The sequence below is a fragment of the Pseudonaja textilis genome, chromosome 2 (genome assembly GCF_049901715.1).
Source record: "Pseudonaja textilis isolate UNSWEBS1 chromosome 2, rPseTex1.2, whole genome shotgun sequence".
NCBI classification, from domain to species: Eukaryota; Metazoa; Chordata; class Lepidosauria; order Squamata; family Elapidae; genus Pseudonaja; species Pseudonaja textilis.
In genome coordinates, this window is record NC_141991.1 from 56808703 (window position 1) to 56832297 (window position 23595).

At 35.9% G+C, this 23595-nt stretch overlaps 1 protein-coding gene across 2 annotated transcripts in view; it reads left to right on the forward strand.

Moving 5' to 3' along the window:
• Nucleotides 1-23595, forward strand: part of CENPP (centromere protein P) — a 147581-nt gene that overhangs the window by 122305 nt on the left and 1681 nt on the right. For both annotated transcript variants that reach the window (XM_087923971.1, XM_026724588.2), the window contains exons 8-9: nt 20540-20619; nt 22965-23056. In XM_087923971.1, the coding sequence (XP_087780097.1) occupies nt 20540-20619; nt 22965-23056 (172 nt within the window). The remainder of the gene's footprint in view (nt 1-20539; nt 20620-22964; nt 23057-23595) is intronic.

Sequence of the window (23595 nt, forward strand, 5' to 3'; positions counted from 1 at the left end):
TTCAAGATAGAATTTAATGGTGATTCTTCCGAATAAGAGCTTTCTACCTCCTCACCCCTTCTGTCTGATGTTTTCAGTAGCTAACCGACTTTTGGGCTCATTTAAAAAAATGTGAAAGAAAAGAAAATGGCTGATTCATTTTTATTTGATTATTTATACATTCAATTCTAACTGAGTACTGAAATAACACTGTACTCAGATAAGTTTTGAGGATGAAGCCAAGGTTTGGTAGCCAAAAGGAAAATGTGTATTACTACTCATTTCCTTTTTGTCTCAGGGGTTTATTCCTTCATTCTTTGGCTTGTGCTTCCTTCTTCATATGTACTAGTTTTCTGAAGAAGGGAGGGTGCTATCTATCATCTGTTCATCCATCTGTCCTAAAACTGAAAACACTTTGAGGCCACATCATTCAATGAATTTTAAGAATTGTATAAATCTTGAAAAGCAATGACATCTTAGGTGTACTGTTTTTACCTCAAATCTTATGCAAATTAGACTATGCTTCATTTGATCAGGGAGTGTTTGACTAACAATTCATGTGTGACTAACAATTCTGAGCGGTCTTAACATTCAAATGTTAAACAAAATTGTATGTACCAAATGTAGTCTGGAAAGTAGCATTAGAGAAACATTAAAAACTGAAGTAAAGGATCACAAGGAATCAAAATGAACCTTCGGTGAATTCCTTGAGCCAAATTAATTGTAACAATTTTATGGAAGATATTTGGTCCATGAATAAGATACAGTAGTTGGGTGGAGAAACTGCCCCTCAAAGAAACGAGTACTGTATATCCTCCCAGTTATATGGCAGCAGGAAGAAGGATCTGGAGAGAGATTTGGAAGAACTAGGGAAGAATAGATCTGAGATTAGCTTGAAGTCTAAGACTGAGAATATCTTCGGTCAGAGAATCAGGGTTAGGAATGATTTGAGGCCAACATGAATTAATAATAACAGGATTCAGGAGATAATCAAACTTCTTTTAAAGCCTATCTTCTTAGCTATTTAATGGAAACTCATTTTTCCTAAATTACCCAAGTGGTTATGTTATCTGTCGGTACATCAAAGTAGGCCATGTTAAGAGTACAGTATCCCTAGTCTGACTATTTGCTACTAAATGTATTTACGAGCAGGATGGCGTGCATAATTAGTTTTCAGTGCAACATCTATTATCTGTAAGGGAAGTGCCCATCAATTTAATTGGTAAAGGAATGCTAGGTAACTGGGGATATATGAATTACAACAGCCTTTGCTCCTGGCAGTTCAATAATTTCTCTCAGGCTGCCTTGTCCAAAGAAATATTAAAACAAAATGGTAATTCAATAATAAACTGGTCAGGATGGAAGAGAGGCAGGATATAAACATCTAAACAATCATACAGCAATAAAATACATACAAAGAATCATGCAGAAAGCGTCTTCCATGTAATCTATATTTGGTATCCTTATGTCATAATTGTCATCATCATTGTTATCCTGATAAATTGTGATTATAGTGATCAAGATTTTTACAATATTGCATTTGCCTATTGAAAATAGAGGTGGGATTTTAAGGTACAATACTAAAGACTGCTCAAATTAACAAATCTGTATGTTAGAGTTCAACATTTTTCAATCTAGACTTCAACATAAATAAATTAAATAAATTTAGTGCCCAATGTGGAATCTGGATTCAAAAGAGGCAGAGGCAGTCAAAAATCCCACTATGAACCTCTGATGGATAATGGAAAAGACAAGGGAGTTCCAAAAAAGACATGACTATACCACAAATTGGTAACAAAACAGGGTTGTATTGAGCTAGCTTACTTGCCTTTTGAAGAATTTGTATGTTGACCAGAGATAATAGTTAGAATATACCACTCTAAATGGTTCAAAATTGGGAAAGGAATTTGCCAAGGTTGTGTACTGTCATCTAATTTATATGCAAATTGTAGTATGAGAAATGCTAGTCTAGAATTAGAATTGTCAGAACAAACATCAGCTATTTCAAGTATGTTAATTTTAACCACTAGAGGCAAGAAAGATTTTTAACTGTTTTCTTGAAGATGAAATAAGAGAATGCAACAATTGTTTGCTGCTCCACATTAAAAAAAAACCCGAATATTACATTAGAAGATAATGCTTAGATATATTGAGCACATAATGTGAATGCAAGAGTCACTTGCACTTCCAGACCATGATGTCTGGAAAAATTGAAGGGAAAGAAGAAAAGGCAAAAAGAAGACACAATAGTATCATTAATGACCAGGCATGACCTTCCAAAATCTCGGAGAAGTTATTGACAGACAGATCTAGCTATGATGTCAACAGTGAATAATCAGAAGCTAGTGAATAATATACAGGCTTAACAGCTAGCTCAATATTTGTTCTTCAAGGTATACACACATATGATTCCTTGCTCAAAGTTAGGCACAGTCAGCTGCCTGTAAAAACGACACTATTTAGTAAACCTGACAACTATCCAAGCATAATGAAGCCGAACAGACTGATATTTGAGTGGGGGAAAGACATGTATTTTGATCTCTTCCAGTATTGATATTATACTGCTATAGATCTTTTTGCTAAATTAATGCAATGCAAAAACTTTAATATTAATGTTAAAAATTAGATCACATACTTGTAATTACATTCCAAACAACATGGTATAATTGTGAATTATAAAGAAATACTCTTCTAATGTAGAAGAAAAGCAATACTTTTCTTTTAAAAAATATTTTTCACATTTTTGAACCTCCCATCCTTCTCTCAAAGAGGGATTGAGAGAAGATATTGCTGTCTCTACGGGAAGCACAAACCAAAGTGAATTCATTTTAAAAGAGTCAGCAACTTGCTCCAATAATAAATGGCTTGGCACAGTAAACTACAAATATGAACCCTATAGTTGCATTCTTTGTTTAATGAATGGTCTCTAATATCTTTATAACCAAAAATATAGAAAGATTCTGAGATAAAAACCAAACATTGAAGGCATTCTATTAAAAACAGATGCTTCAATGGAGTGTGTGTATGGTCTGTGTCACGCATGCTGATTCTTAAAGTTACCATAACATTGCCACATTTTAATCCTGTAGGAGTCATGGGTCCCAGATTTTGGATACATTGGTAAGTTAGCCCATTTAAGGTATATTGATTCGAAAATTGTTGCCCTTTGATGCATCATTTCACCAAATTGAAGGCTACAAACAAACACACCAATGTTAGTATGTAGATAATGATAATGTGAACTTCTACCCAATAAAAGCTATACATCTCTAGTTTAGAAAAAGCTGTTTATAAAAGTATTAAAGTGGGCAATATAAAGTAAACAATTATGCAAATGTCTGGGCTAAATGAATAAGCATATTTTAACTATAGAAGTTCCTGAACTACTACTGTTTTTATTCCTTGGACAAGCAGCCTTTATTTTGCATGGAAAATCTTGCTATTGAGGCTGGATAGGGATAGAAACAAAATCAACTCAGTATCCTATGGGAGTGACATTGTGTACTTAGTGGTAGGAAGGAAAAATGTTTTTCTTTCCTAATCTAAACACTATTATAGGATAGCCTTTCCCAATCTTTTTACCCTGGAGAAACCCCTGAAATAATTTTCAGGTCTCAGAGAACACCCACGTAAACAGCAAAATACAATTCATTTCTAACCATATTGTGTTTACAACACAAGCACACAGGCAGGCCAGCAGTTGAGTTAGGGCACATAAAAATCCTCACTATTGCAAGCTCTAGTATTTATGTGCAGTACATAAAAGTAAAAAAAAGTCTTTTCTTTTTCAGTCATGATTTTTCACTGAACCCCTAGGAACCTCTTATAGAATTCTCACTGAGAAAGGCTGTTTTAGGAATTAATCAATGCTTCTGTAGAAAGTTAGCACCCACCCTTCTCCTAGAAGAATGATATATTCTAGGAAATATTTTAAAAGGCAGAATACTATATTTTCCCTAAAGGAGAAACATGTTTCTAAAGACATAAACTCAGTCCCTCACTCTAGGTGTAGTGTAAAATATTAACACATGATAAATAATGGAACAATTAAAAATAATAGCAGAGTTTTATCTCTCTCTTCCTATTTTTTCTTTCTTTCTCTACCTTCCTCTCTCTCTCTTTCTTTCCTTCTTTCTTTCTTTCTTTCTTTCTTTCTTTCTTTCTTTCTTTCTTTCTTTCTTTCTTTCTTTCTTTCCCTCTTTCTTTCTCTCTCTCTCTCTAATACACACACACACACACACACACACACACAGAGGAGGGGGGGGGGAGAGAGAGAGAGAGAGAGAGCACTTAACAGACAAGCATTTGGGAAGCAGCTCCTTTAAATTTCTCCAAGGCTTGAGTGGGTTCTTTTACGTTGCAAAAGAGCTCCAAGACTTGATTCACCCAATCCCCTCTGTCAGACTGCACTCCTTCTCACTCCAGCACTTTAACTCACAAGGGGAAAGCAATACTTGCAGAGTCCATGGGGAATCCTTGGAGAAGTTTTTAAAAGACTTGCTTCCAAAATGCATTTCTTTTACATTGCAAAAGTGCTCCAAGGCTCGATTCACCCCCACCCCCTCTGTCAGACCACACTCTTTCTCACTCCAGGCACTTTACTCACACGGGGAAAGTGATACTTGCAGCATCCATGCCTTTCTTCCTTTTCCCTGGAGAGAAAGAGGACGTGAGGAATGGAAAGCTAGGAGAGTGATCGCAAGTGAGCGACTGGGCGACTGGGCTGGGGGTGTGGCCAGCCAGGGATTGGCACCAGTTCAGCAACCCATGCCAAATAACTGCAACCAGTTCGCCCGAATAGGTGCGAACCGGTCGAATAGCACCTCTGCTGCAAAGGGTTCCTGAGCCTTTAAATGGTCTCTCAGTCTGGTTCAGTAGGAATCACAATCATGGGAAAGACTGCTGACCTGACAGTTGTGCAGAAAACCATCATTGACACCCTCCATAAGGAGGGAAAGCCTCAAAAGGTAATCGCAAAAGAAGTTGGATGTTCCCAAAGTGCTGTATCAAAGCACATTAATAGAAAGTTATGTGGAAGGGAAAAGTGGAAGAAAAAGGTGCACAAGCAGCAGGGATGACCGCAGCCTGGAGAAGATTGTCAGGAAAAGGCCTTCAAAAGCATTGGGGACTTTCACAAGGAGTGGACTGAGGCTGGAGTCAGGGCATCAAGAGCCACCACACACAGACGGATCCTGGACACGGGCTTCAAATGTCGTATTCCTCTTGTCAAGCCGCTCCTGAACAAAAAACAATGTCAGAAGCGTCTTACCTGGGCTAAAGAAAAAAAGAACTGGGCTGTTGCTCAGTGGTCCAAAGTCCTCTTTTCTGATGAGAGCAACGTTTGCATCTCATTTGGAAACCAAGGACCCAGAATCTGTAGGAAGAATGGAGAGGCACACACCGCAAGATGCTTGAAGTCCAGTGTGAAGTTTCCACAGTCTGTGTTGATTTGGGGAGCCATGTCATCTGCTGGTGTTGGCATTAAGCCCAGGGTCAACGCAGCCGTCTACCAGGAGATTTTGGAGCACTTCATACTTCCTTCCGCAGACGAGCTTTATGGGGATGCTGACTTCATTTCCAGCAGGACTTGGCACCTTCCCACACTGCCAAAAGCACCAGAACCTGGTTCAATGACCGTGGGATTACTATGCTTGATTGGCCAGCAAACTCACCTGACCTGAACCCCATAGAGAATCTATGGGGAATTGCCAAGAGAAAGATGAAAGACATGAGACCGAACAATGCAGAAGAGCTGAAGGCCGCTATTGAAGCATCCTGGTCTTCCATAACACCTCAGCAGTGCCACAGGCTGATAGCTTCCATGCCACGCCACATTGAGGCAGTAATTGCTGCAGAAGGGGCCCAAACCAAGTACTGAGTACATATGCACACTTACACTTTTCAGAGGTCCGATATTGTTCTATGTACAATCCTTTTTTTATTGATTGCAAGTAATATTCTAATTTTCTGAGATTGTGGATTTGAGGTTTTCATGGGCTGTAAGCCATAATCATCACAATTATGACAAATCACGGCTTGAATTATCTTGCTCTGCATGTAATGAGTCTATCTCATATATTAGTTTCACCTTTTAAGTTGCATTACTGAAATAAATGAACTTTTGCACGATATTCTATTTTTTCGAGTTTCACCTGTAGAGCAGCTGATGGATGAGTGGAAGCAGTTGCCTCTAGAGGCTCCACTGGGAGCTCTGCAAATTAAATCCCCACACCCCCCAATTTAAATCTGGGCATTTGTGCTGCAATTCAGAGGTCATCTGTCCTTGACAGAATAGCTGATGGGTGGACAAGCAGTGTTCCCACCAGAGGCTCCACCTGAGGAGCCCTGCAAATTCTCCAGCCTCTTGGTTCATTTAATGATGGCGTAGGTCATTTAATGAATGGCAAGCCTGACCTTCATTTAATATCCTGGTTGATTCGCCTAATGAGCATAGTAAAAAAAAAGTCATAAAAATGAGTCTAGTTCATTTTATGAGAGTTTTGACTTATGACCCTAATGGGCAGGCTCTTGAGGACCATTTGTATCATGAAAACACTACACGAGCAAGCTGTGGATGAAAGTATTATGTCCTGTTCCCACTGTCTGTAAGCAGTGGAAGAGACAGAACAAGAGCATGACTCCATTATTGATATCCTCTTCTAGCATTCCTTCATCCCATAGTTTTGTGTGCATATATGATGCTTCATGGTGGTGACTACCCAATCAGAAACTATGTGTATGGATGTGTTGGGTGAGTACTATGGTATTAAACATAGGGGATATTAAAAGAAGAGTCAGTGCACCAAATACAAATACAATAGCAACACACACACACACACACACACACAGAGGGAGGGAGTAGCCATCTATGACTTTTTTCTCATCCTGAACTAACAGCTGTGTGAGATTTCTGAGCCCTGGAATCTTCTACTCTGTATTGCTTAATACTGTGTATCATAGGATCAAAACATAAATAACGATTTATGAACTAAAAAAACCATCTTGATCAAAATGGTGTTGTTTTTCTCTAAAAAGAAATATACAGTTAACATATAACCTTATATTTTTTTTGTGGATTAATATATCAGCCTGACTGGTTTTGCTGTTACTCAGTTTACATGTACAGTAGTTTAATTGAATCAAGATAATTTTTGTTCAGTTTTTCAGAGGTGCATTTCTGTAGCATATCCAGTTACACTTGGCGCCATCTTGAGCTGGAATGACTTTTAAAAACAGAAGATAGTATCCAAATGAAATATCTTATTTAAAAAGTGGGGATTAAGTTAACATTCCAATTGTGACACATTTTTTTTACTGTGGCAAAGTAAACTTGCTACTTGATACACATATATCAAGTATGAGATCAAAAGATTATGGGACAGAGTTTGAAAACCGTTTCTCATCAACATGAGAACAGTTCTGAAGGATTCAACAATTCTCTGAAGATACAGTATTCCTTGCATAGTAAACTTTTTATGCAGTATACAGTTCTTTAAATAAAAAGAGTCCTTGAAGAGTCCAATATGTGCAAAATCTTTATGAACACTCATAAAATCTTTTATGAACACTCATAACTGAACAAGCTTTTTGCACCAGTGAGCTTTCGGATATTCTATCCACACACACTTCAGATCTGCTGTGTTTCCCACCCTAAACACATATAAGCTTTTCTCGGCCACACTCACCAGAAGGGGGTCTATACCCACTCGCTGCCAAAGAAGAGTTACACTAATGTCATTGAAGTGGTGGAATAGCATAATTAAAGAACAGATGCAAGGGAGGAACAAAATGAAATGTGAATGACAAAAAATATTTTTTCAATTTATTTATAAATAATTAAATTGAATTGTTAAATTATCCTGTGGTGAGTTGTCCTGCAGCAAGTTGGCCGTGGCGAGTTGTCCCATCCCACACCACCCCTAACATATATACTGTTTCACATGCAAATGTACCTATTTTCTGTATCGTTGGTATCAAATTAATTCTAGGCATATCTTTATGTTTTTACCAGCTAGTAATTCTTTCATACTGTTCAGCTACCTGAATTAGCATCCTAACTTTCACTCTTTCCAGTCATGGTGATGGGGATTTAATGTGATTCATGTATGGACTCACATGAATAGTTTTTTATCTTAGAAAAAATGGATTTGGGTTGAAAATTCATTGTAATGGCAGAAGAAAAGTTTGCATTCAAAGCTTTGTGGCTGGTCTTTTTTCTCCCATCTGCATTTTAAAGGAAACCAATAATTTCCCTCTATCTTGAATTGAATAATTCTTTACTTTACTTCCAATATTTTCATTTGTTTGTTTGTTTAACATGTGGCATATTGTGCATGGACTAGCAATATTATATAATTTCATTTCTATGCTAACCATATCATCAATACAGTGACTATAGGTGGCTTACAATGTAATAAAAAATAAAAAAGTACTAAAAGCAATTAAAAATGAGAAAAATTGAAAATCTCAAAAATTGATTCAGATGTGTTCCGTCAATTGGTGTCCAAGTCATATCCCAAACATTCAAAATTACTATTCAATGATACAATTTCAATATAACAGACAAGTAGAATTTGTCTACTTTCCTTAATTGAAAACCTGACAACCACATTAGAAATGAGACAGAAAGTTGCCTGCCCAAATATGGAAACAAATTTGATAAAGGAACAATATCATTAGATAACATAGTGGAGAGATTCAACTACTAGTTTTTAGTTCTTCACTGGGATATTGAATCACACTTTCTAATTGAAATTAGTTAATGTTAAATTGCTTTTCTCCTGTTTGATTAAGTCTTTGGTTTCTGTGTAAGACCCAAAGATAAGTGACATAATACTTCACTATTTTAAATGAAATTAAGGTTTGGTATTATTTTTTAAGGAAAGAAAACATGTTCTCTCATTCACTTGGCAACATATGATCACAGTTGTACTTTAAGTAGGAAAATATTTTTGTGGATAAAAGTAAAATTCCAGATGGCTTTTAAAAACTGCTGTGTATCAGTCCTTTGGGAATGAAAGGAAGTTAATGTACCAGACCAAAATATTCACTACAAAATATTCTTAACTGTTTCAGTAATTTTTATTTCAATACTATATAATATACTATTCGAAGGAGAACATTTATAGCTTTATTAAATATTATGCTAATAGGACTCACAAACAATTTTCATCAAACTTTAAGCACTTTTTTTCTCTCAAGTAAAATTGCCTGAAACTGTTTACATAGACATTTATGATATCCAATATCATAAATACAATTTATGATCAATAAAAAGTAGTCCTTGATTTACAACCACAATTGAGCCCAAATTTTTTGTAGCTAAGCGAGAAACTGCTTAAGTGAATTTTGCCCCATTTGACAACCTTTCTTATCACAGTTGTTAAGTGAATCACTACAGTTGTTAAGTTAGCAACATAGTTGTTAAGTAAATCTGGCTTCCCCATTGACTTTGCTTGTCAGAAGGTTGCAAAAGGTGATCAAATGATCCTGGGACACTGCAACCGACATAAACATGAGTCAGTTGCCAAGCAATGGTCGTGAAAAATGGTCATGTCACTTTTTTTAGTACTTCTGTAACTTTGAATGGTCACTAAATGAACAGTTGTAAGCTGAGGACTATCCGTAAAATCATATCAGGAAAAAGAGATAAATTCTAACAACACCTCTTAATGATTCACAAATACTCTATGGAATAAATATATATATTCTCCTTGTAATATATTGAATAAATAGATCAAGGAAAGGATATAATAGAAGGGCTGGTTGAAAAAACTGTTTTCAAGAAATTACAGACAATCTTCTCCAATATGTTGCTTTCCAGATTTGTCAAAGTATAACCCGGATTTCATTGGCAGGGCCAATGACCATGATAACCAAGATAACCAAGCTGTATTTGTGGGGCAATCATAGTTGGAAAGAATCTCCTGAGCCACCAAAACACTATATATGGTCCATCTTTATTCTCATGCCATTATGATCTAATGCCATTATTAACATTCTTTTTTTAAATGTACATTTTAGCATATTTTAATATTACAGCAACAGCAATTTGAATCTCCGTTGTAATTTTATACATACATATATCTACATGCGTTATTCATTAAATTATTTTACTTAAACATCCATTAATGAAAATGCAATCTGTTCGTTTTAAAATACCAATAATTTTGATGTTAGAAAACAAGTGGCAGTTGTTGCTTTTCAAAGCCTCTTATGGGCTAGTTTAAAGTGAATGTGGTGTATAATAAAATGAGTTATTTTTCTCTTCCTCCTTGAATTCAATTGGATTTGGAGCTAACGTATGTTTTTTGGTGGACAAAGAGGGAGATACAAATCCAAGTTTCATGTTCTAGCTCTTTTTCTTTTTAAAAAAATCATTTTTTTTAACACCAATTTGGGATTTCCTAGTGGTCTCCCACACAAATACTAATCTGATCCAACCCTGCTTAAAGATCCAAAGACACACATAAAAGGGATACTATTCTGCCATATGTAACATTCATTCTTAGGTTGTGTCAGCAAGACTGTATTTTCTGTTTTTCTGACCCCAGAAAATGAGAACCTACATCTCTTGTAATCTGAAGCATGGGTTGTTTTTGCCTGGGCACCTCCCTTGTTTCAAATCTGAATTAAGGACAAGTTTTATACAGTCTAGTTCTGTGTATTTTATGCTCCAGACCCTTTGTGTGACTTTTAACTATATTTTAAATAATTCAAAGCCATTTTTACTGTAGCAGAGTTATGAACCCACATTACCAGGAGCTAAATGGCCAATGAGCCTTCAAAATCTGCATAAATTGTCTGATGTGTAATAAAAGATATCCTTTACTATAACACACTGGGGTGGGTTATTTTATGAGTTGCTTGGTGAGTGAGATGGGTGACTGCTAAATTTCATGTATAAATACATAAATTGATCCAAGTGTTCCTTATATCTTCACAGTAGTTGCTATTCCGCCTATTATACATTTCTTTGGAAGGACAGTAGAAATGGTTTACTTTTCCTAAGACTAACAAATTATCTGGAGCCAGCTATAATTTTATCTCAAATCCAATGTGGTGAAATGATACTACTAAAAGAAGAACATGTGGGATTGAATATGTTTATATGTGTATGTGATTAATGCAGAAGTCTTTCTTCCACAAAATGTGGGCAAGATTGAAGAAATCTGGAACCAGTTTAATTACAATGAAAATTAGCCTGTTCCCTCTCTTATAATTTCTATTCTTCTTATACATATATTTACCCTTAAGCCACATAATTGTACTGTTCTTATTGTTCCTGGATTTCCAGTTGTGGTAAAGTACCCTGTCTGTTACTGGCATATTGTAAGCGTGCTTATGCTTAAAGCATTATTTTATGAACTTCGTACGATTTCCCCATGAATCATTTTCTGACATTGCTGTGTTTTCTGCATTTATTAGTTTAGAAAATCTTATAACTTTTACTCTGAGATCACACTACTCTTGCAAGTTTTTGTACACTTAAATTTGCACAAGAGTATTGGACTATCTTGAAGAGATTTTGGGATGAGGAAAGAAGAAGCATTTTTCAATGGAAATAGTTTTCACTAATGGAAGTATACATTTGGTATCATGTCCTTTTTTCCCCCCTATCCTCCCAATTTTTTTTTTTTGAATATTAAGTTGTACCCGCATACAAATACTCCTGAAGATAACAGAAAGCACCCACATGTACAAAGGATTCTTAGCTATTTTTGTAGAAGCTGTTCATGCGGTAGATAAGACAAGATGTTAGTAAATTAAAATGTCACTACTCCACATATGAATGTTCATTATGCACTCATATAAATCTCCTCATTAGAGATTCTGTATGGATTTTACATTATTCTGGAACTGCTTCTATGAAAAAAAAATGATTAAGGAAAAAGGCTGTATTGCCATATTTTACTTGCATCTACTAACATATAGAAATCATTTGTTAGAAAAGAATATTTTCAGGGCCGAACTGTGGACTCTTTGGTGCTCTCTGAGCTTGATTGTTTTCTTGCTGATGTTTCCTTTACACTCCCTTCTAACACTGATGATGTTACCTAGTTGGATAAATTAATGTCTGCAAGAAACTCAGAGAGAATCAAGAACCACACAAATCACACATTGTTCCTCTGAATTTAAACTAAGAAATTATACATTTTGTTATACTTGTAACTTGTTTTTTGCTGTGTTCTTTTAACGTTTCCTTTGTTGATCCTGATTTTACTTGAAAAAATCTAAGATTTATTTAAGTCATGGAGAAAACATATAGACATCCTAAATGAATGTGCTTTACAATAGGTAGTCTTGAAACCAACCAGAGACTTGTCAAATGACACATAATCCTAACTGGTGATCATTGTTAAGGAATGTATGACAAAATAATAGAAAAAGGTACAATAAGATCTTATTTGAATATATAGGAAACAGGAAAAAGGCCAGAAAATGGGCATTTAAAAGACAAAAGAATGAAAAGGAGCATTAAAGAAGTTATGAATTATTTACATCTGCTTTTAATACAGAAGGTATAGAATATATATTTCTGGAAGGAATCGCAACAACGGAAGCAAACAAAGATAGAGATAAAATAAATTTTAAGACATTTTGAAAGATTGCACCATAATAAAACACAGAGTCCGTCTGGTACCCACCCATATATTTTTAACTCAAAAGAAAAATTGCTGACCTTTAGTAAAAATTAGTAAACTGTTGCTTTGATCAGACTAATGATGATCAGAAATTTCTGATTGATATAAAGTGTTTTTGCATTAGTCCCACATTATTGTACTGGTTTCTCTAAGCTACTTTGATAAAATGGCCCATGGCTGTAGATCCACGCATCATTGCACTGCTCTTATTTCCTTACAGAACGGAAGACAAGTCTCAAGTACATTTCTTGGGTTTTTTACCTTGTAATGTATTTTTAGCAACATGTGGTTAATGTTAGCATTGGTTTTAATTCACCTTTAGGTTTTACTCCCTAGTACAGTACTTCAATATATAATATAGTTTGAGAAAACAATTGAAAGAAAATGCTTCTCTGAGGTATATAATACTATGCTGTTTGAGCTTCAAGAATTATATTATAGCATTGTGTCCATAAGTTTAAACAATGTTATGAAAATAATATATTTTACATTTCAAAATTAGTATGTTTTCTGAAGTTACTAAGGCATCTGTTTATGCTGGAAATGGTAATATGTATTTCAACTTGCTATGAATCATGTCTTGATTGTATTTCATCAATGAACAAGACAGTCTTTAATTCTTTTTAATTTAGGCAGGACAGGTGGACTTGTAATTTTACAGGCACTAGTTTAAGCTTGCAGTGTTCCTTTGTTATATGGATTGATGTACTCCTGAAAAGGAAGTGAAGTGTGCAATTTTCTGTCTGAATGCAGATGATTCAGATGTATGGAGAAAAAAAGAAAGAAGCTCAACACCTTTGATGTCAAGACAGGGTGTTTCCTCCTTGCCTTCAGTCATAAGTGCTTTCAAAATGAATGCACTCTGCTTGTTTGCATTTCTCTGTTATTTCTCTTGGTCTGAAACCTAGATATTTTACTTGGGGGGAGGAGGAGATGGAAGTGATTTATATGGGCTTATAAAATAACAGTAAGGAAACAATCTTATCAGAGTGATCTTTGGAAGAAAAAGGAAGTGGATTGCATTCCTGTGAACTGGCTTGGTTCTAAGTCTCTTATTGTTTTCCTACAACACCTTTAGTGTAAGTTTGGCTTTTCAAAAGGTATCTGTTTACATGAAGGCAGGTTCTAACAAAAAAAGTGAGGTTCTGAAATAATTACTTTACTGAGACATTTTAAAGATGATGTGATTGTATTTTCTTACATATGATATTCAAAAATGCAGTGACATTCATCTACAGTTAGATACTTCAAATAAATTTTAACCAAATAGTGCCTTCAAATCCACCATTTCTTTAATAATAAGAAAAATTCTACCAGCACTGTAAAAGTTCTCCAAGATATACTTCTGTTCTTTCTGCAAAATGATTTTATACTTTATAACAATTTGTAATTACAATTTTATAATTTAAAAGTCAGATTATGCTTAAAATACAGGAAAAAAAATAAGCCTCTGAAAGTACATGTATGAATGTTTTGTATCCTCTATTCTGAGTAATTCGCAGCCACCAACTATGTATTGAATCAATATGTGTTAATTGTGTGGAAATGATGCTAGATTGGTAGAGTTTATTTCATATGCTTATCTTAGAAGTAAACAGCATTAAGGGAAAATATTGACAAGTGTAAAAAATAATTACTAAACTCCAAATCTACTGAACTTTACACCACAGCTCTTTCCTGAAGCAAAGCTGGATGTGTGTGTTTTTTAAATTGCATCCCAGTTGGTTGTTTGCGTCTGCTTCTTTATCTTAAAGTCTTTAGCAGCCTATTTGGCTGAATGTTGCATTTTCTTTTGTAATCCCTTAAAACCAAAAATATTTCTGTTTAGTGACAAAATTGGTTTTAACCCTTAATTTATAAGCAGTCAGTTTGTGACCATTCAACATTACCTTGGCCCCCAAAAGGGGACTTAATCTGGATTCCAAAAGTTCCAGTGGCTGCCCCCCCTCCCCCATCCTCTCTGTAGTCAAAGGGCTGCATTTTGGGTGTTTGGCCTGCAACTAACGGCTCTTTGTCGCATCCTGCAGTCACACGACCATGATTTACGATATTTTTGGCTGGAAATTTCCATTTACTTATGATTTCTGGGTTCACTTAACAACTGCAAATTTTGCTTAATGATGTGGATTCATCTAATGTCCATGCCACAAAAGAATGTCCTAACATTGAATCAGTCATATAATGACCCACTTAATAACTGACACGTCTTACAATCGCAATTCCAGCTCAGTTACAGTGGTAAGTCAAAAACTACCTACAGATCTTTTGATAAGGCTCATATCTTTTCTATTACAGATTGTTATCAAAATGGTTGAGAAAGTCCTGGCCCTTCCTGACTTTAGTTTTCTAAACTAGGAACTTATCTCTCTCTCTATGAGGCAGGGGCACCTGCCTAGGGAGGGACAACACAAAAGCCAAGTTGTCAGATGTAACGGCATAGTTGAAGCCTTACCCATTTTTATGTGTGACATAGTGTATGACGTGTATTAAAAGACAGGGCTTTGGTGATAGATGCCATTTTGGCTTTTCTGAACCTTCCTGTGGACATCACTGCTCTAGGCGGTTAAGCTAACCTACGACTGGGTTTCATAGCTAAGGAAAATACACTCAACACCCTGTGTTCCAGAAGGTCTTGTCTTCATTGCCACTTAAAGAGGCTCAATCTATTTCTTTTTCTAGCTTGTTGAAGGTAGTGGTAGAGATTCTGCATTAATATTTTTCATATGCTGTATAGTAAATAATATCTGAGTCTATTTTATGTGAAATTGCTGACTATGTTAATTGCATGTCAGCTACAACATCCGTATTTTTTAATTTACATTCTTTGCTCAGCTGACTTTCATTTAAAAACCTTTGAGGTTTAAGACTCAGCCCATCACTTTTTCCAGCAACAAAACACGCAGACATTTCAGTTTCTTTCCTCCTCTCTGTTGCTGATTCAGTAGCTCCATTTGTCGGGACATGTGAAACATAAAATTGTGGTATAGAGTTTATGTAGTCAAATATCAAACATCTTTGCTTTGTTTCTAATCTGTAACACGGGCTCAAAGCCGTGGCTTCCAGATATATTAAACGTCAACACTCATAATTCCTATAACATGAGAATTCAAGTCCAGCAAGTTAAGAAACATGTTTCTAATTATGAGGGTAGTAGTATTTGCATTGCAAATAATGCATAGCAACTTCAATAGTTACAGTAAGTGGGCATTACTTGAGGTGCCCATTAGGCTTCTCTCCTTTTTAGAGTGGTCATTGTAGGCATTCATCACTTATCCTTAACTTAGAGAGAGCTCTCATGATCCAATTAGTTATTTTTCTATGCTTGAGAAATATATGAACCAGACAAACTTGCTACCGGACACAGTCCGGAACTGGGAATTTGAGGAAAGTAAGCCTACTGGAAATAATAGGCCAAAATAGATCTTAGCCTGTGTTCATTTGTGAAGAGACAAGGGGAACTTGAGGGCTCAGCTTTATTATCTACACCAGTTATCTTGCCTGCTATGAAAGTTTTATTTCTGTGGGCAGTTTCCTTTTACTCTTTATAAAATTGAATATAAGTTGAATACGGTTTGAAGATTAGTAGTTACAACCATAAGCTTTTCATGTTCTTCTTTGACCTATAATGAGATTAATAAGGTTGCAAACTTTCCAATGTCACCATCCCAGTGAATTATCTTGCTTATCTTTGGCACCTGACTATTATGATATTAACCTTTGTTGCACTGGTTTATTCTGAACTGTTCACATGTTGTAGTCTACAAGTTGCAAACATTTCATGTATTTGGAAATTAAAGAAAAGATTTAAAACTCTGGGCTATGCAATTAGTATTTGATTAGCTCATTAATTATGTTCCAAAACATAATTAACATTATATAAACTGCATGAGGTAAAAAAGATGTAAGCAAGAAAAAATGTTTTGAATGACAAGAAGAAACCAAAATGGATATATATTTGCTTCCAGCAAGCTAGTTTTGGCATGTATCATGGGTGACTGCTTATGTGAGGCTTGGAAAAACCAATTCCAGACATGGCAATGTTTCTAAAATCTGAGGAACATCTATTTAAACTCTTAAGCTTTCTACAGGTTCTGGAAAAATAATGAATTTTCAAATGATATAACATGTTGGCCTAGTTAAACATACTTTCCATTTCCTCAACTACACCAAGAATAAATATGGTGTCTATAACATGCTATTTTTTAACCCAACTTAAGAGCAGAAGAATCTGTTGCTTTCCCTTTAATTGCTACTTTGTTGTAATCACACAAGCTGATTGCATTTCCTTATTTTAGAAAAAATTGTTGACTTTCTAATACTTTGATTCATAGGCAACATATTTTAAGGTCTATCGGAATGTTCATGATTCTGTTTTTAAATTGAGCTCAAAATACTCTTCATTTAACCTGACTCTAAATTAAGTGAAAATATTCATCCAGCCCACTGTAATTATAAATGGCATTATTCATATAATATATAATTATTCTCTATAAGAGGTCTGTATTCCTTGCTGCACACAATAATTCAGTCATTAATTAGCATTCTGATAGTTTCCTTGTTCATATCTGCCTTTCTGCCTATTTACTATCCTTTAAAGGAGTATCATAGAGATAAGTAAACCTAGTAATTCAAATCAGGAGAGCCAGGACTTTCTCAGCCTTTTTAATAACAATCTGTAATTGAAAAAAGCTGAGCCTTATTGAAAAAGATGAACAGAATCCATCAGATTACACACACACACAGGTATAGTTGAATTTGTATTATACCTACTATAAATCACAGGTGTCAAATTCAATTGCTGTCACCGGACGTATTGTGATGTTTTTTGCTTTTGCAGAGCTGGAATGGGCGTGGCATCCGGCCCATGGGCTGCCAGTTTAACACCCCTGCTGTAGATGGATCATTTGTATACTTTGTATATAATCACTATTCATCTCTTTCTGTCTTCTGCAATAAGGCTTCACTTTGTCTTAACGAAGTCCTAATTGCTATTAATTGACAGTGCTTAATTAATTGGCAGAAATAATGGGAAGTGCTCTTTATACTGTGTGTGTGTGTGTGTGTGTGTGTGTGTGTGTGTGTAGTACTTTTATTCATCAAGTTGGTGTGGCTTGTAAAAAAGATCTTAGTCTGGCAGAAAAGCAGATGCCTGATAGCCCTCTTGTGTGCACCCAAATTCCTGCAGGAGTTGGGGAATCAAACATTAAACTGATCCAACACTGAGCTTTCCATGCAAGGTACTTTGACTACCCAAAGTTATGCAAATATCCATTCAATATCTTCTCATTCAAATTGCTGATCATCATGGGAACTTTGTAAAACCATGAGAAATCTGACAGCTGGTTTGCCATGATCTACTGGACTTCTTGGAAATTTTGGGGGAAATAAAAGATGGAGCCTGGAAAATCCTACCAAAATTAAGAATTTTGTTTCCTCAGAGGAAACAAAGTGGAAAAATATTTTAGCCAAATCAGACACATGGGATGGAATATCCTAACAATCCTTTGCCTCTCTCCCATATAATAATGAGAAAGAGAAAAGTGGATTTGCTTCTGTATTTGGTTTCTCTTTTCTTATGCTGGGAGGGCAGATTGGCACTGCCTTCCTTCCTTTCCTTCTTTATCCAGAAATGTGTACTCTTGTTCTTCCCAGACCCTCACCTTTCATTTTCTTTCCTTTTCCAAGAGAAGCAAATGTCATGCAGATGTGGGCATATTTACCTGGGAGTGTGTATTTTAAATCTCCATTCTTCTACGTGTGTCTGGAAGCCTTGTAGTTTTTATTCTTCTTAAAGGCTTTTGCCTTAATCAAAGTCATTGCAGTGGATTTAATCTCTTTTTTTATATTATTTTACTGCTAACCTTTTAGGGAGAATTCTAGCTATGCTCCATTAAACTTTAAAATTTACCAGTTCCATTGCCAGCTTCCTTCTTTCTTTCTCTGATGTTCCTATCTGGTTGTCTTTTTCCCCTTGCAATTATTTTAATACATCAGCTGCCATACTGCATGCCATTTCCTCCATGTTACCCATCTATCCATTCCTTAAATTTGTACTTTGTTGTAAACCCACAACTCTTGGCAATCTCTAGCATATGCAGGATAATTAAAAAATAAAATATCGATGGTATAATCTTAAAATCAGTACATCATAAAACCCCAGCATAAGCAGAAGATAATGAAACGAATGAATGTATCACAGTCTATTGAAACCAAGTATTGACTGAAAAGCAATGCCTTCTAACTTCACTCCCTTCACCTCCTAGAACAGATCACAAGACACTGTTCCCAACAATATCTAATGTGTAGACTTGATTCTGACCCTAGAGGTACCCAGCTTGTTAAGATGTGCTCACTGACAATTTCTTTATTATCTAGCCTTTAGATATTAACTGCTTAACATTGTGTTGGCTTGTTGATTGAAGGTTTTGAATAGCTGTTGGATTGTCTTGTATACCACTACCTCATATATTCTTTAATATTGATTTATGACTATCTTAAGGGACGCGTGGCTCAGTGGCTAAGATGCTGAGCTTGTCGATCGAAAGATCAGCAGTTCAGTGGTTCAAATCCCTGGTGCCACGTAATGGGGTGAGCTCCCGCTACTTGTCCCAGCTTCTGCCAACCTAACCGTTCGAAATCATGTAAAAAATGCAAGTAGGAAAAAAAGGGCCACCACTGGTGGGAATGTAACAGCATTTTGTGCACCTTTGGGTTTAGTCATGCCGGCCACATGACCATGGAAACATCTTCAGACAGTGCTGGCTCTTTGTCTTTGAAAGATGAGCACCGCCCCCTATAGTCGGGAATGACTAGCACATATGTGCGAGGAGAACCTTTACCTTACCTATCGCTATCTTATCTCTTCATAGCAAGATTATAAGAATTATAATCTAATGATCAAAACCTAATTTCAGCTTTTGGGCTACCCAATAGGAACCTCTTTATTTTCACTAGTGTGCCATTTGAGTTACCTATTTAAGTTCTCAGAACAGCCTCCAAGCTTTCTTCCTATAAAAAAATAAAACTTTCCCTATCCAGTCGTGTCCGACTCTTGGGCATTGTGCTCATTTCCATTTCTTGGCTGAGAGAGCCAGTGCTGTCTGAAGACATTTTCCATGGTCATGCGGTAGCAAGACTATATACCAAAGGTGCACAGATTGCTGTTGCCTTCCCATCGAAATGGTACCTATTTATCTACTCACATTTGCATGCTTTCAAACTGCTAAGTGGACTCCTGTTAGGGCAGGAACGGGAGTCCAGCCTGTTGTGTAGTGCTCGGGTCTTGAAACTGGGTTGTCAGCTTTCATCTTTAACCACTGAGCCATCATGCTGCTCTTTCTTCCTGTACTTCTGTTATAAAATAGAACAGTCACTAGAAGTTTTTTTATTCAAATCTCACATTTATTTGATACTCTTTTTTTTAATTACTCATATCCTATTAATTTTATTAGAATGTTAGCTAGAATGTGTCATGGAGATTTATCTATGTGGTCATCAAGAGTCAATTACTTGAAGATACATAATTAGTCAACTGCAAAGTGAATGGTTATAAGTACAGGTAGATTATCTATTTTGAAGCACCAATAAAATCTTATCTGTATGTCTACAACTAGCTCCCCTAGCCAGTATGTGCAGAAGTCAAGTGACAAAGTTATCAGTCTGTTTTAGTTATCCTGAGGTGAATCATTGTTCCAATGTTGCCAATAAAAATAAAGCAAACATCTTAATAATCCTTTGACATATTCATGATAGGGCTGTCAATGCAATAAAAGTTGTTAGTTAAGAGATTAAATTTCATTAGCTCTGTTGTACATAAACTAATTAGCTGCATGCCTTATAAGAGTTGCACTTTTTGTAGTGTCTGATTTATGTTTGACTTCTGTATAGAATATACTATTTATCTTTTTTTTTAATAGAATAAGTATCCAGATGTTGTAGCACTTCCTGAAGGATCACATGGAGATTACATGCTCTTAAGAAGCACTCAACTTCCTGAGTAAGGCAACTTAACTGATTCATATGTGGGGGCAGATATCTATAGAAGCTGTGATGCAGGGACATAATAGCAGTAGCCATATTTTTCTCATTCAAAGACCCCAAGGATATTAAAGCAATGTACTTCAGGGAAAGCGTGAAAACAGGTTTTTTACAAGCCATATAGAAGCAAGTTTCAGCTCTCATGTTTATCAACTATAGCGTAGCTTAAAATATTGAAAAGCCATAGCTTATGGGGAAAGCACACTATTTCCACTCCCCCAAAGAAAAAGAAATTCAAAATATACACCTCCCAAAATAAAATAAACATTTTGAATCAATTATTTAAAAAATATATAGTTTTTTTTAAATGCTGAAAAGAAATCAACACAAAAGAGAAAAGCACTCTATATACAAAAATCTCTACACTGTTTTAAAACATCCAAAACAATAAACTTACAACATATAATAATAAGAGTTGGAAAGGACCTCAGTGGTCTTCTAGTCCAAGCCCCTGATCAAACAGAAGACCCTGTATCATTTCAGACAACTGGTTGTCCACTCTCTTTTTGAAAGCCTTCAGATAGAACAGGGGTCTCCAACCTTGGCAACTTTAAGACTTGTGGGCTTTAACTCCTAGAACTCTGGGAGTTGAAATGCACAAGCCTTAAAGTTGCCAAGGTTGGAGACCCCTGAGATAGAACACATACAACTTCTGAAAGCAGGTGATTCCATTGATGAATTGCTCTCACCGTTTCTCCGAAAATTTCTCCTTAGTTCTAGGTTGCTTCTCTTCTTGGTTAGTTTGCATCCATTTTTTTCTTGTCTTGCATTTAATATAACTTGATAATACTATAGAGTTTATTTGGTGTCACCCTTCTCTAGGACACATAAAAGCTTCTCTCTAAATACAACTTACAGATCCTTTTGAAAAGGTCTGAAATAGTAATGATGATGGGCTTTATTACAGCATCTCTATAAAGGGACAATTTTTCCAAGCCCTTCCAGAAATTTCTGATTTCTCCTTTAAAGCATGAACGAATCCAACAAAAGCTGTCCTTGATTTGGTATCGTTCAACAGGAAAGATTATATCTTGATTTTTTATAAATATATATATATATATATTCAATTTCTACAGCCACCTGACTCAAATAAATAACTCTGGACACCTTGCTTATTCTAAAATTACAAAGCAATTAAAAACATTAACACAGTAAAAACATTAACAAAAAATAAATACAAATAACAGTTTATTTTAATACACTGAAAGAAATAATTCCATGGCAGGAAAAGCGAATGGGAAAAGGAGCTCAAGATAGATGGGAGTTCTAAAAAATGATGAAACTAAAGCAAAATGACGCAATCCAAATAAGAAAGCAAGGTATTCTTATATTCAATTCAATTCTCAGGGACAACTCACATCCCGGTCAGCACTTCTTCACTCTCCTACCATTGGGTAGGAGATATAGAAGCATAGCCAGCTGCACCAATAGGCTGAAGAACAATTTCTACCCGTGGCATGTCAGACTCCTGAATGGAAAATAACTTCATGTCAACATAGTATGATAGACTTGCGGGGCCGGTGCATTGTATAACAAGGTCACATAGTGTAATAAGATTGGAACTGAGTTAGGGATTTCTGTCCTCAGTGTGAGTTGTGTTGGGGGGAGGGAGGTGTACAAAGGGAGGCTCAGCCAATCTCATTGTACACATGTTGTACCCTGACAATAAAGGTCATTAAAAAATAGGTAGGAAAAGGATCCACAACATAGCTTCTGGATTCTTTTCTTTCTCAAAAGGCCTATGTTGTATCTATGGGAGCATTAGGAAGTTCAGGATAAGACAGAGTAGCTTTCCTGCTACCCTGGTCATATGACAAGGGCACTTGGATGGCAACTTTCTGAACCCCTGCCCAACTGCCTCTCTCATAGGGAGAATTGGGAGAATATATTTTTCTCCAGAGCCCCTGGCCTCACGCCATCCTCAAATTTGGTCCAATTCTGTTGAGTAGCCAAAGTTCTTGTACAGATACAGATCCCAATCTCCTTCAAACAACTTCTAATTGTCTTTTAGGTACAACTTTGTTAGGAAAAAAATAAGGGAAATCAAAAAAAGCCAATATGGGTGCACCAAATCTAATTGAGGAACTGTGTGTTTTCAACTATTTTCGGCTTTTCATCCACCAGAAAAGTGTACCAAGCCCAGGAATTCAAACCACTATATTTTATACTACTGAGTTCCAAATGGCCTTTGCATGAGATGAGAATATTTAAAATAAAGTCTTTTATGCAGTTAATTTTGTCTACTTTGTGAGAAAGTATCTATATGTATGCACTCATTTTAATTGTGTTTTCTGACTTTTATAGATTCGAGTTAATGATTGTTTGGAAGATACAGGTAGATGAAAAAGGAAATATTATACCAGTTTTGGATCTTTTGAACAAAATACCACTACAAGGTAAAATTTTGTCACAATCAACTCCTTCAGTTTTGTTTTTGACGATCTTCTTACTATGTTTACATTGTTGCCTGCCACCCAAGTTTCTCCTTTTGGAGAAACTCCAAAGATACAGAAAGATATCAAATAGTCCTAGTGGGTTGAATATTTTCATTCTTGTCAGGTCAGAGGTAGCAATTTTCATGAGATGTCTCTATTAAAGAGACTCAATTAAAGAGAAATGTAGCTTTGCATGTCCCAAAGATGCTTTTTCAAAAGGCAACTGGACTTTATTTTTTCTTTGAGGGTGTTTCGCTTCTTATTCACAAAGTTTCTTCAGTTCTAACTGAATAGTGGGAGGGAATGGAAGGTTTTATATTCCTTCCAGTCATCTGATCATTAGTACTCTCTCTGAGTGTCATCGGGGCCACTTAGTTGTGGAATCTTGGAATTGTTGAAAGAACTGTGTTGTAAACAGGAAATAGGTGGTGTCGTATCACTTGCCTGCTGTTAAGAGGGCTGTTCAATTTTAACACGGATGACCTCTTTGACCCCTCTTT